The sequence below is a fragment of the Apteryx mantelli genome, unplaced genomic scaffold (assembly GCF_036417845.1).
Source record: "Apteryx mantelli isolate bAptMan1 unplaced genomic scaffold, bAptMan1.hap1 HAP1_SCAFFOLD_20, whole genome shotgun sequence".
Classification (NCBI taxonomy): Eukaryota; Metazoa; Chordata; class Aves; order Apterygiformes; family Apterygidae; genus Apteryx; species Apteryx mantelli.
This window is the reverse complement of record NW_027118553.1, coordinates 503,508-517,542: the sequence shown is the minus strand read 5'-3', so window position 1 is coordinate 517,542 and position 14,035 is coordinate 503,508. Positions and strand designations below refer to the sequence as shown.

At 49.7% G+C, this 14,035-nt stretch overlaps 1 protein-coding gene across 1 annotated transcript; it reads left to right on the top strand.

The window, feature by feature from the left end:
• Nucleotides 1–338: 338 nt before the first annotated feature.
• LOC136995958 (olfactory receptor 14A16-like) lies at nt 339–1,250 on the top strand. The gene has a single exon (XM_067316955.1). The coding sequence runs from the start codon at nt 339–341 to the stop codon at nt 1,248–1,250; it is 912 nt and encodes a 303-aa protein (XP_067173056.1).
• The last annotated feature ends 12,785 nt before the right edge of the window (nt 1,251–14,035 follow it).

Below are 14,035 nucleotides of genomic sequence, written 5' to 3'. Positions count from 1 at the left end.
TGTACGGTGGGAATGGAGCTGATTCTCCTTCTAAGGAGAGTCCATCTTTAGGACATTTGACTGCTTCCCTGTGGTGTCCTGCCAGGCCTTGAGCTGCCCTCCAGAAAGGCAGTGCTGCCTCATAGCATCTCTGCTATGAGATCTTTGCATCTCAGCACACTCAGCCAGTGCATAGCTGCACAAAGATCCTACCAGTAAAGAGAGAGGCAATGTGGGGGGCTGTATGAGAACTGCAACATTTGGGGGGGGGTGTGGGGGTGCTACTTGAAAAGTCTCTCCTTACTGCTCAATGTCTTTTTTTCTTCTTTGAACAGTCCGCCATGTCCAGAGGGAGCATGATGTCCAACAGCAGCTCCCTCAACGAGTTCCTCCTCCTGGCATTTGCAGACACACGGGAGCTGCAGCTCTTGCACTTCGCGCTCTTCCTGGGCATCTACCTGGCTGCCCTCCTGGGCAATGGCCTCATCATCACAGCCGTAGCCTGCGACCACCGCCTCCACACCCCCATGTACTTCTTCCTCTTCAACCTCTCTCTCCTTGACCTTGGCTCCATCTCCATCACTGTCCCCAAATCCATGGCCAATTCCCTGAGCGACACCAGGGCCATTTCCTACTCAGGATGTGCTGCCCAGGTCTTTTTCCTCTTTTTCTTATATTCAGCAGAGTTGTATCTCCTCACTGTCATGGCCTACGACCGCTTTGTGGCCATCTGCAAGCCCCTGCACTACGGGACCATCATGGGCACCAGAACTTGTGTCAAAATGGCAGCAGCTGCCTGGGCCAGTGGTTTTCTCAAAGCTGTGATGCACACTGCTAACACATTTTCAATACCATTCTGCCAAGGCAATGTGGTGGAGCAGTTTTTCTGTGAAGTTCCGCAGATCCTCAAGCTCTCCTGCTCAGACTCCTACCTCAGGGAAGTTGGGCTTATTGTCATTAGTCTTTGTTTAGGCTTTGGGTGTTTTGTTTTCATTGTTGTGTCCTACGTGCAGATCTTCACAGTTGTGCTGAGGATTCCCTCTGAGCAGGGCCGGCTCAAGGCCTTTTCCATGTGCCTGCCTCACCTGGCTGTGGTGTCCTTGCTTGTCAGCACTGTCCTGTTTGCCTACCTGAAGCCCCCCTCCTTGTCCTCCCCAGCTCTGAATCTGGTGGTGACTATTCTTTACTCGGTTGTGCCTCCAGCAGTGAACCCTCTCATCTACAGCATGAGGAACAAGGAGCTCAAGGATGCACTGAAGAAACTAATTTAGCTGGTACTATTTCAGCAGTGATGAGCTGCCCATCTCTCCTCACAACTGATTTCCAATTTGTCTCACGTAACTTGTGATTTGTGCATTCTGTTTGTGATAATTACGTTTGTACACAACTATTTGAATTCCTCGCACTTCTCCAGAAGCACAAACCCTGCCTGTCTGACCCGGAGGCCTTCTGTAAATCTGCCTATCACTGTTTGAGAGCTGGCCTCCCAAGTAGCATCTCCGTAATAAAAGAGGACTTGCTCAATACAGTGCCTGAACAATGGGGTCTTCTTCCAAAGCTGGAGCCCAGAATGTGCTCAGGAAATTGCACCCTAAAGGCGCTGTTGCCGTGCTTGACTTTTTCATGGGCTAAGGAACATGAGCTCAGAGGGTGATGTGTGAGGGGATTCAGGCTGGATTCAACTCTCACTTGTTGGTGTCCAGTGCCAGTGGAGAGGGTCAGTGGTCCAGAGGTATCTGCTGGAGACTGTCTCATATATTAGAGGGTTGGTGACAGATGCTCATCCAGTGTGGAGTCACCCTGTGGCCCCACAGCCCACTCACGCTGCAGAGCAGCACCACCAGCCTGGGACCCTGAGGGGAGTACAGGGGAGGGGTGCAGGAATGGCCAGCCAGGCCAGCATGGGCACACTTACCTGGGGAAAGACTCTTTGGGAAGCAGGAATGTCCTGGGCAAAGAGCAAAGGAGCAATTTGTGTTGCGGGGAGGAATAAATGAAAACCTCTTTCTACCTGTGTCAACTCAGGGCAGGCTGCTCTGTCGCTGGAGCAGCTGGAGCTGCTTTAGGAGCCCTGGGACAAGGATTCATGTGCTGTCCTGGGGAGAAGGGCTGGCATGAAGCACCTGCAGGTAGTCCGAGTTAAGGATTGCCTGGACACAAGAGCAGTGGAGAGGGATCGACTGGCCTCAGTTTCCTCATGCCATTGCTGGCCCCCAGCCCAGGGTCTGATGGGGAGGCTGACACCCCTCTCTGCCCCTGGAGCTGCTCTGCCCTTCAGAGGGCTGGGGCTGTGGTGTGAGTGCCCAGAGCTCTGCAGCACCCTGCGGCAGGCACTGCTGCAGGGACACCACCAGCCTGGGCTGCTCTGCTGGGCTGGACTGGGGAGAGGGCAGGGGAGGTGGGGAGAGCTGGGGTGGGGCTGGGCTGGGCTGGAAAGGGCCCGGGAGAGGAGCACCTCAGGGCTAAGACTAGGCAGTGTAGGGTACACACCGCTGTGTTTGTGGAGCAGAGTCAGGCCTCTGGGGAAAGGCACCAAGGTGTGAAGGGCCCACGTAGGGCCCGCAGCGCACACCTCTTCTTGGAGCTGTTGACCACGGCCTGCCTGCCCAGTAAGACCATGCTTGGAAGGCAAGCCAAAACTGTTCTCCTCAGGCCAAAGCAGATGTAGATCACAGGCCAGGGAACAAACCCCTGGAGAAGGGTGCCTCACACTTTGCACGGTGGGACGCCCTTACACTGTGATTCTCCTCAGTTCCATGTAAAACCATTGTATTGCAGAATAATTTTGGCTGGGAGGGAGCTTTAGTCTCTAGTAGGTCTCTGCTCCTAGCTCCTTCTCAAAACAGCTTCAGGTAGATCAGATTTCTCATGGGCTTGTCCAGACTAATTTTGAAAAAGCTCCAAGGATGGAGATCCCCACAACCTCTCCAGGATGCTGGTCCACTGTTTGATCTCTTCAGGAGAAAATGTTTTTCCTTCTTTCAAGTGGGATGTCCCATGTTCCCGCTTGTGCCCGTTGCCTCTTGTCCTTCCACTGTGCATCTTTTACTAGAGTGTGGCTCCGATTTCTCTACACCCTCCCATTTGGTCACTGTAAAGAGCAATAAGGTCTCCCCTGAGCCTTCCCTTCTCCAGGCTGCACACAGCCAGGTCTGTCAGCATCTCCTTTTGCCTGGTAGGCTCCAGGCCCAAACTGTCGTTTTGGCCTCTGCTGCTCTCACTCCCATCTGTCACTGTCTTTCTGGCCTGGGGGAGCCACAACTGGACATAGCACTCCACATGCACTCACAAGTGCTGGACGGAGGGGCCACCACCGCAGGCTGCTCCTCTGCAAAGGGAGGAAACCCTGATGTTCCCAGCATGGAGCTGACATCGAAGCAGCATCTGGAGCCTGGCTGGCCCCAGCAGCCTCAGCCTTCCCCAACCCAGCTGCAGGGCCCCAAGTGGGGCTGCTCACCCTGCTCCACTGCCTCCTGTGCACCCCATATCCCTGTTGCCCATTCCAGCCCTGGTGCTGGCCAGCTTCCCTGGGCCAGTGCAGCTCCAGCCCCCCAAGAGGGGGAAGGGGCATGGGAGCAGTGGGCTGGGGGGCTGGGGGGAGGCCAGGGTTCTGCTGTCTGGCTGGGAATGAATCCCCAGTGTGGGGAGAGGTGGGATCAATACAGGGATCATTAACAGTATGAGCAGAGGACGTAACATCAATCGCAATACACTGGTAGCTTAGGGTGACCAATCTTTAACAACGTCATACCCATGATGCTCAGTAAGGCTGGTTTTCACTTTTGCCAACTGAATCCCTTCATTATTATCATATATCACCGTTCCTTCTCCTTCTTCTAAGCATTTTCCAATTTCCAACAGGTGTTGAGTAACCCTGGTGTTTTGTTTGAGAAAGTTGTCTAGTTGATGGAAGGTTATTCCAAATTTTACTGATGTGTTAAATGGTGCAAAAATAACACATCATTTCTTCAGTCATATGAGAAGTTAACTAGTAGGTCTGCTTCTTGATTTGGGCAAGAACATATGTCACCTTACAACGGCTTTTGTTGCCTTCCATGTCTGTAGTACCCATGTCACTCTACTGTAAAACCATGTGCCGCTTCCCATCCAGTGTTATTACATAGGGTTACATTTAGACTAACTTTAGATCTTAGGCTTAGTGTAATACTATTGCCTACTATCAGTCCTTGACCTCATGTTATTACATGTCTGTTCCAGTTATCTGTGCTCCCATGGTGAGAAGGCAACACCATGTTTCTCTGCAAGAGAAGACACCTAGGTCTGGGACATAACCCAAGCCTCATTTCTGGTTAACTTACTCCTGTTAGTGCCTACAGCATCCCATACTCCTTTTCCTTTGTACAACAGCAGTCACCCAGATTGATCTCTCAGTTTGGTGATTTCTTTTCTCTACTAGCCCTGCTCCCCATGGCTGCCCCTTAGGTTTTCTTCACTGTAAGATCTCAAAGGCCAGGAGTGATCAGCTATTATTCAATGGAGAGCGCTGCACCCCAGAGCCAGAAGCACCAGGCCCCTGGGACCCATGTGCTGCCAACTCACATTTAATGAATTCAGTGCTGCAGAGCAGACCCTTCACTGTGGCTGCTGCTTGCGCTTTTGAGGTCACTTCTGCCCCAGGCCCTGAGAGGCCAGTTCCTAGACACAGGGCCACTGATTGTTATGGAATGGAATATAATAGAAAGGAAGCAAATGGGATGGAATGGAGAGGAAAAGAATGGAATGGAACTGAAGGGAATGGAATGGAAATGAAAGGAAGGGATGGAATGGAACAAAATGGTGTGGTATGGAATGGAATAGAATGAGACAGAACGGAATGGAATGGATTCAATGGAATTTAATGGGAAGGGAAGGGAAGGGAAGGGAAGGGAAGGGAAGGGAAGGAAAGGGAAGGGAAGGGAAGGAAAGGGATGCAAAGCAATAGAATAGAATGCAGTGGAATGGGGGGAGAGGAGAGGGGAGGGGAAGGGAGGAGAGAGGAGAGAGGAAAGAGGAGGGATGAAAAAGAAGGAAAAGATATATCTCAAGCAAGAGAAAATTTTAGGAATGTGTGTCTTGAGCACTCCTAAGAAATCTTTTTTTTAAGAAAACTGCTAAGTACCTGGAAATGAAAGTTTATAGACCAGCAGTGTGCAAAGCTAAGAGAATACTGGCCTTTTCTTCCTTTCTGATGTTCCAAAGCAATTTACAGCATGAGAAAATCCCAATCCCTAATGCACTCAACGTTAAAAAACCCAGGGAATAGCTAAAGGCTCTTCTAAAAAGCATTTTACAAAGTATAACTTGCAGATGATAGGCAGCGTTGATTTTCTCCTATGCTTTAAGAGCAAAAACATGAGCAACGTACCGCAGCTCTATGAGGAAGGCACCTGGGGAGGGCCCCCAGGTTGGGGGTGGAGGTTTTCAGGGGAGGAAGGACCACGCCATGGCCTAATCCGTAGCTGTGGGTACCCTCAGCAGACCAAGCGCTACTGCCCACAGAGGCAGCACAGCACAAGCGGGACAATCAGTCACACCTTGCAAGGCCACCAACTAAACAAGCAAAGTCTTTAGGGCATTAAAATGCAGCACCCCAAGATCTGCCAGGATCTGCAGCAGTTCCCATGCAGGCCAGCCCAGAGCTCCTCTCCTGTCAGCACAGGCTCCACCACGATCGAGAGCCCGGCTCCCAGCAAGGCCATCAGGCTGGGAGGAAGTTTGCTCCCAGAAATGATCTGCTGCTCCCTCCAAGGGAATGAAATGGCACCACTCAGCACGAGCCAAGGGAGCTCGATTATGCCGTGTTTCTCCATGGAAAAACAGATGTTCAAACAACCATTACAATCTTCTTCCATGGGGAAGAGGCCAAAGTGGTCCAACACTGCCGTGAACAAACACAGCTTTGGTTTGTGAACTAAAGCCAACCCCTTCTTTTGCCCCTTCTGCTCCTTACTTGCAAGAGTTGTCGTCAGTCCTGTGCCCCTTGAGGAACAGCCTTCCCCGGGTGCTCACTGGAGAAAAAGGCATCTGCTTCCCCAGTGGGGAGCTGATCTGCTGCAGGAGCACTGGGAGGACCTCTGGAAGTAGGTGCAGGACAGCACATACCTGTCCATAGGCACACTTTTCTGCAGGAGGCTGTTGATCATGGCCTCTGGGTGAAAGTGGGCTATGACAAACATCGCCCCCAAAAGGAAAGGCCTGAGAGTGTCCTGCTTCACCGTCCACATGCAGGTGTCAATGATGTTGAGAGGTGTTTGGGGAGCAGTGTCCTCAAAATCAGCATCCCAGCCATGTGCCTGCTGCTGGCCCATCAGGTACTCTGGCAAAAGTGATCTCATGTCGGAGTGGGGGGAACGGGCCCGGAGTAACGACGGAGTCTCAATATGAGTATGGTCGTTCTCCCTTTATTAGAGCTTACACAAAGTATATATATCGACAAGCAATAAAGCAATACGCATGCGCTAGCAATAGTTACATGATTGGTTACAGTTTCTGTCCACACGCGTAAAGCGGATATATGATTGGTGCAAGGTTGCTGTCCACGCTCCGTCGACATTTATGGAACCTAGTTCCGTCCAGACTTGTTTACCAGTTTTGTGAATACCTTCTTTTGTAGTGCTCAAGGCCGCTATACGGCCACTTTCAGCAGGCTTCAGCAGGCTCGCTTGCCTTGACCTAGATAAGACCGCTTTCAGCAGGCTCGCTTGCCTTGGCCTAGATTCCTTCCTCTACCCCGAAGACGGGATTGCTCATCCCAATCAGAGCATGCCCTCTCTCACTTAACCACTACCTTAACCATTCCTCCACAATCTCACAAGCACAAAGCCGAGTTGTCTCTGCTGCTGGAGTACCAGGGGCTGAGGCAGAAGACACCTGGCAAGCAAAATACAAACTATGAGCTTGTTCCTGGCCTACCATCTTCAGAGACAGAATGACTTTGCATTCATCTTCACACCATGTTCTTCCTGATGGCCTATCAGCTGCTTGGATGGAAGTGGCCTCACAGCCACTTTAATGAACCTGTGCCTGCTGCTGGCCTACAAGCTACTCAGGAAGAACCAATCTCAGAATCAACAGTGCAGTCATGAACCTGGCTCTGGCCTATCAGGTGCTATGGAGTAAGTGACAGCACCAGGATATATATGCTTTGAGCATACAGAGTCCTCAATGCCTGCCCGAAAGCTGGGAGGTCGTCTAGAGGATGGCTGTGCTCACCACCTCTCCCTTGACTCCAGGTACTCTGAGCAATGCATCTAGGCTAAAATGGGGCTCCTCACACCCACCCAAAGCTCAGCGATAAACAGCGCCTTACCAGTGGCAGCACCTAACCACACCACACCTAGCACACTGATGCCTACACGGAGGGTGCTCTCTCGTTTCCTTGCTGCAGCACACAAAGCTCACACTACAGCAGGATGGTGCAGGAACTTGCAGAGACTCCAACGGGAAGGGAGACAAGGGTTGCGCAGGCCTTGCAGGGCACTCTTCCCTTGGCTTGCCTACTCAAAGCGACTGCTTCTCTAAAGGGATCCGGCACACAAAGGCATCAGCCCCTTGATGGTCATCTCCCAAGAACACACCTGCCCATCTCCAAAGACCACCTCTCCACAAGGCCTTCACTCCTCCAAAGAGCTGCCAGCACGCTAAAGCCCAGCTGGCAATGAGCATCTCGTTTAGTGTCAGGTGGTGTGCAATAGTATTAACTACTTCTGCTTGACTTGTTAGTTGCATCTCTATGTTGCTGTAGAGTTCTGCAGGTTTCAATCCCTCCTCCCAGCACACTCACCAACCCCAGAAGTGACCTCACCACCAACGTCCAAGCCATGTGCCTTCTCCTGGCCTAGCAGCTGCTCAGATAGAAGTGACCTCACCAGTCCAGACCCCCACCAGGTGCCTGCTGATGGCCGATGGGCTTCAGAGACACAAGTTTCCTTGAAATAATGTCCCTTGCCATGAACGTGCTGCTGCCCTACCAGGTACTCCGACCAAGGAGACCTCACAATCTGTTTCCACACCCATCTGCCTGCTGCTGGCCTACCAGGGACTCAGGCAGAAGTGACCTCACAAGCAAATGCCCAAGCCATTAGCCAAGTGCTAGCCTTGCAGAGACAAGTGACCTCATAGCGACTTTCCCAGCAATGTGACTCTGTCAGAGGGGCTGGGGGGGTGGTTATTGGTTATTATTATTATTATTATTATTATTATTATCTCTAGGTTTATGGCAAAGAGATTTATTGAAGATGGAGATACAGTGTAGTCATAGCAAGCGAATCTTACTGCACATTTGTTATTGCCCGAGTCTCGGTTTCTTACCACTCCAACGGTTTCTTGTCAGAGGTTCCCTTAACTCCCGGAGAGTAATCTTGAGAGGCGTCCCAACTCAAGGGGAGATTCACCGCTGTGCAGCCTGCTGCCGTGCAGGAGAGCTCAACAGGCTCTAGGCTGCAGCGCTATTTATGGGCACGGAGTTTGACTCACGGTCATACAATACTTGGTGTGGAGATGTACCTTTTTTTGTTGACCTCATGCTGTGTTGGGGAAAATATCCCCCCTTTTTGCTGATCTCATGCCCATTTCTGGCCTCACCAGTTGCAACCAGTATGGCCTAGTTCCTCCTGGTCAGCCCTGGGCACTGTCAGTTATTTGCGGTCAGCTGGGGCCTGCGATAAGGTCAGGGAGGGGGTAGTTGTGCTCCACTACACTTTGGGCCCGAGATGGGGGTGGGGGTAGTTGCACTCCACCACAGGTCCTTGTAAACAGCCTTGGCTGTTGTAAGAGTGAGGGGTGGGAGAAGAGAAAGTAAAGGAAAGTTTGTCAGGGACGGAGGGTTATATCAATACACAGAAGAAGTAAGCATGAAGGTGAAACTCAGTACTAGAGTTCCAATAAAGTATGTTGTTATTGCTGATCAAACTGAAGGACTCAGCCTCCTCTTCCTCCACCAAAAAGATCCACAAAAGATTAATGTGCACTGATTTAGTCCATGCTATTCCTTAAGTGACTCAAGACCAAGGAAATGTGTTGGCTATCCTTTTAGGTAAAAGATCTGCATGGATTTGTGTAGCCTCTTTGCCTTTCAGGCTTCCAGGATTGTTAAAACAGTAGTGAATTATGTAGTGGGAACAAAAGTGACAAAGAGTTTGTTAAAGCAGCATAAGAGAAAACTTGAACCAATGTCTGCATTTGTTTCTCTCTAGGCCGCTAAGCTTATGTTAATCTTTTGATATTTCAGTGTGGAAGTCATTCAAACCCACAGCTGAAAAGTGAGGTTACGTTGTCCCAGTTATTTTTCTCCATTGCTCTTACTGTGCTTGCCACAAAATCTTCTGACCTGCTGAACTCAGTTATGTCTCCAGGACCTTTAGCTTGAGCCAGCAAAGGTGCTGCAGCGCTGTGGTGGCAAAAAGAAATGCTGCCCACAACTGTGTTTCATAACACGACAGCGAGATCACTAGAGAGTTTATTTGCAGTCTGGGTTAGAAGACAGCACACAAGGAAAGATGAAACCACTGGAATGAGTGAAATAACAAAAAGAAGTATCATATATGTACTGGTGATAATGCTGTAACTTTACCTATCCAATTTGCAGTTTGTTGCATACAGCTCCTGCGTTTCAATGCCCATGTTAAGTTTTTGCCTAAAAATGCTGTTCTGCTCCTTCCTCCCTTCCCACCTCTTTGCTAACTGTTGACCAATTTCAGCTGAACATGGCAAATGTAGAGATCTCCATGTTTTTGAAGCCTAGGCATCATGAAAATGAGTGTCTGGGTGAGGAAGAGATCCCGACAGGTGGGTGCTGAGGGAGAAGGCTGTAATTCTCCCCCATATTGTCTACCTGACCCCTTGCCCTGCATGCATTTGGCTGGCCAATGCCCCTGTGTGCTGTGAGAAGCACCACTTGCCTCGCCAGCATAGTGGAGACCAGCAGCCATGGTGGGGATCGGCAGGATTGCTCAGGGGAGATACGGTATGACTCAGCAGGAAACAGGCTTTGGTAGTTGTCCTGATCACAGAACAGCTTACTACTTGCTGGAGGATGGAGAGTATTAACCAATAAAAAGAAAAGAAAAAGAGAGGGGAGGTGGTAAGGGGGAAAGAAAAGAATAAATTGCTAATATCTTTGTCTTCCTTGGTAACTTTATTTTTAAACATCTTGTTTTCTGATTATTGTTCTAGAAATGCCAATTGCCACCCAGCACGATACAGGCCAGGGCTCTAAACAGCAGGAGAGCCAGGCTACAGGCAAAGGTACTCTGGAGAAGTTGGCAGCTCCTACCCTGGGCCTGTCTGCTCTGTTTGCTAGCACCACCTCCCCAGAAGAAGGATGCACACCGGCACCTTTTCACTTCTTTAATTGCATAGGATTCATTGAATCAAGTGTGTGAGTGGAGGGAGACCAGAACTGCTTGAGTGTTGCTCATCTGATCAGACACACAGAGAAATGCATCCTGGGAAAGGATGCTTGGAACTCAGGGCAAGGAGGTGGCCTGGTTTTAATGTGTCTCCTGTTATTTCTGCCTGAAAATCCACATTTCTTTTAGATTGAATGACATCTAATGAAGATGTTGTGCATGACCATTCTTTCCATTCCCGATTCAACACTCAGCAGGTTGTTGGCAGCTCAGGGAGCTGGAAGATGCTGCTCATAAACCTCTCTCCATGGCAAGAGCTCCTGCTGGTCTCATTCAGACAGTGATTTTTGTCTCCTCGTAAGACTCTGTAGCTCCCAGGAGGTGGTTCTGCATCAGCCTGCCTGCAGCTCACGCCCTTCTCCTAGCCTACTTTTTGGTAACGCTGCTTTTTTTTTTTTTTGGGGGGGGGGGTGGGAGGAAGAAATGCGTTTCCTTTCTTTCATTGTACTTAAGAGGAACAGTTATTGTGCACTTGTTGATTCATATAAACATTTCCTTTAGTTGGGTACAGTTACTAAATATAAACAATGCTGCAGCCTGTAGTGCCGCACTGCAGGCACTAAAAGCATTTCAACACTTCTATTTGTACATCTGTGCCTTTTTCTTAAGGAGAAAGTTAAAGCATAAACAGACTTGGTGCTGTTCTGTTCCTCTTTACTTTTAGGCCAGAAAACTGTTCTGGTGTTTGGCATCCCTCTATTACAGCATCTGGACCTTTAGGAGAAGCACCTGAGAGCCATTAAACTATGAACAGACATGTTACGTGGTTGGATGCTCATCTGCCACATAAGAGGATTATCTCCCTTTCGGTTATGTGATGGCTGCCTCTGTGGTCATCTACCAGCAATATCTAGTCAGTGCCCGCATCTACTGCTAGCACTTTCCCCCTGGGGACCAGAACTGCCTGAGTGTTGCTCATCTGATCAGATGCCGAGTGAAATGCATCCTGGGAAAGGATGCTTGCTGCTTTGGTCATGGGGTAGAGGCTTGTCTGCTTGTGTGCTTGAGGTACCACCTGCAGGCAATGGCCCTTGATCTTCCCCAGCAAGGAACCTGGTCAGAAGGAGCCTCTGGAAATGAGACAGCAGGCTGTGAGCTGGGGAGCTCTTCAGACAGGCGGAAGGTTGTCACCTCTTACAAAATGAACTTGGAAATTATGACTCATAGCCAGGCTCCTTTGACAGTGCCTGCCCTCAGCTTTCCTGCCTGTGTCATGCTGCTTGTGCTCAACACTGACTGGGACACCAGCATCCGGGAAGCCCAAAGGACAGCACCAACTATCATTTATATTCCACATGTCCGTGTACAGTGGGAGGCTCTTGGACTCTCATTGAAAGCTACATTTACTACACTGTGACAGAACAGTCCAGCGTAGGCAGCAGTTTTGTAGCTTGCAACACCAGATGGATGCCGTGCATATCTCCCCAAAGAGCTCTTCCTATCAGTAGCTTTCCTTCTTCAGTTTCCTGTTCAGTTAGGTATCCCTGAAGCACCTCAGTGCTGTGCTTTCCCAAGCAAATGGATGCTGTCATCAGGAGGGCACCCTATCTGAATCTTCTAGAATTTGCTGCAGCAGCAAACAGCACTGAAAACACTTGTGCAGAGTATTTTCTGAGTCAAGTGATTCAGTCAGACCCAGTCTACCCCCATTCCCCCCCCCCCACAGGCTTAATAGACAGATGAATAATTTTCCTGGGAGAATAATTCTGGCGATTTCAAGACAGTTATTTGTATCCTGAGCCAAATGTATGCAATGTTTGCCATGTACAAGGCAATCAAGATCTGTTGACCAACAGCATGTCTGCCATTGCAAAGATAGGTGACACAGTGTTTGTAATAGGAATGGTTTTAGCATTTGAGTGCCTTAACTGCAATATCAATTCTTTCTTCATAAGGGCCAGAACTCTACAAATTCGGAAGCTAAATTCCATCTTGTGTTTTGGTAAATTTGGGAGGACCACTACACCGATTTCCACCAGCAGACTTCACTGGAGTACGTTCTCCACTTTCTAGACTTCTGGGAGTTGCTGCTGAAGGAAGGTTTTTAAAAGATGAAGCAGGTTACTCTTCTGGTGATGATGTTTTCCTGAATACAGAAACACAAATCTTAACTGGATGTGTTTATCCTGCATCCTTTTCTGCAGAGATGCTGTCCAGCCAGGCACTGCCCAGCCTGTATCAAGGCAGGGTGTTGGTCTGCCCCAGGGACAGGAACTGGTGTTTGTTTAGTTTTGAATTTCACAAAGGTACTGGACACCCATTCCTCCTGCCTGCTGAGGTCCATCTGGATGGCAGCCCTTGAGTTTATGACTGTTTTCCTGATGAGGTGCCATCTGCAAATGTGATGAGAGTTGTGTTCTGCAGGTCACTGATGAACGTGTTAGACAGGACAGGTCCCAGTATAGACCCCTGCGTACTCCACTTGTCACTGGCTTCCGGGTAAAGCACCACTCAGTCACAAAAGCCCTCTGAGCTCGATCATCCAACCAGCTTTTAACCCATCTGGTTATCTGCCCAGCCTATCATAATGCCTTATTTGTATACAAGAATATTCTTGGAGACAGGGTCAAACTCCTTGCTGAAATCATCATAAATGACACCCACTACTCTCCTCTCCTCACCAAGTACAGATCTTTTATCACAGAAGGCAATCAGGTTGGTCAGGAATCATTTCTCTGCAGGAAATCCATGCTGACAGTTCCCAGGCACCTTCTTCTCCTTCAGGTGCCCAGAAATGTGATGCAAGATGATTCACTCCATGAAACATTCCTCACCAAAGTGAGGCTGAAGGGCCTGCAGCTCCCTGGTTTCTCCTTGTGGGCACAACATACTCCTTCTCCTGGTCATTGGGGCCTCCCCTGATCTCCACAACCTTTCAAAGATGATAGAGACTAATCCTGCTGTGACAGCGGCCAGCCCTCTCAATGTCCTCGAGTGCAGCCCATCCAGTCTCAGAGACTTGTATGGGTTGAGTTCTTGCAAGTCATCCCTCGCTCAGTCATCCCCCGTCATTGGTTGCTTCTTTTTCCCCCCCTCTGGACTCCTGACTAGGCACAACAGCCTAGGAGACCTTCTTGGTGAAGACTGAAGCCAAGAAGGCATTGAGCTCCTCAGACATGTTTGCATCTGCTGTTACTAGATTCCTTGCCTAATCCAGCAGTGAGCCAACATTTTCCTTTTTACTCTTTTACTATAACTGAAGCTGTAGCAGCTCTTCTTCCTGCTCTTGATGCTCCCTGCAATGGGCAATCCTAGGGGAGCTTCGGCTTCCCTAACACCATCCCTTCTCACTGGACAATATTTCTAGATACCATCTTTGCAGCCTCTCCTTCCTTCTGCTTCCTTATTGCCCTGGAGCTCAGTCCTGAGGTCCCAGTGTAGCCACGCCGATCTCCCAAGATGTCTACTAGTTTTACTGAGTACCACGATGGACTCTTTTTGTGCTTGCTGGGTGCTGTCCTTAAAGACCTGCTGGCTTTCCTGAGCTGCTGGGCCCTTCAGGACTGCCTCCCATGGGATCCCCCACCAGTCCCCTCAACAGGCCCGAGTCTGCCCCTCTGAAGTCCAGGGTCTGTGCTCCTCTGCTATCCTTCCTCACTCCACTCAGGATCTGGAACTCTACTTTTTCTTTGTCACTGGAGGCAAGG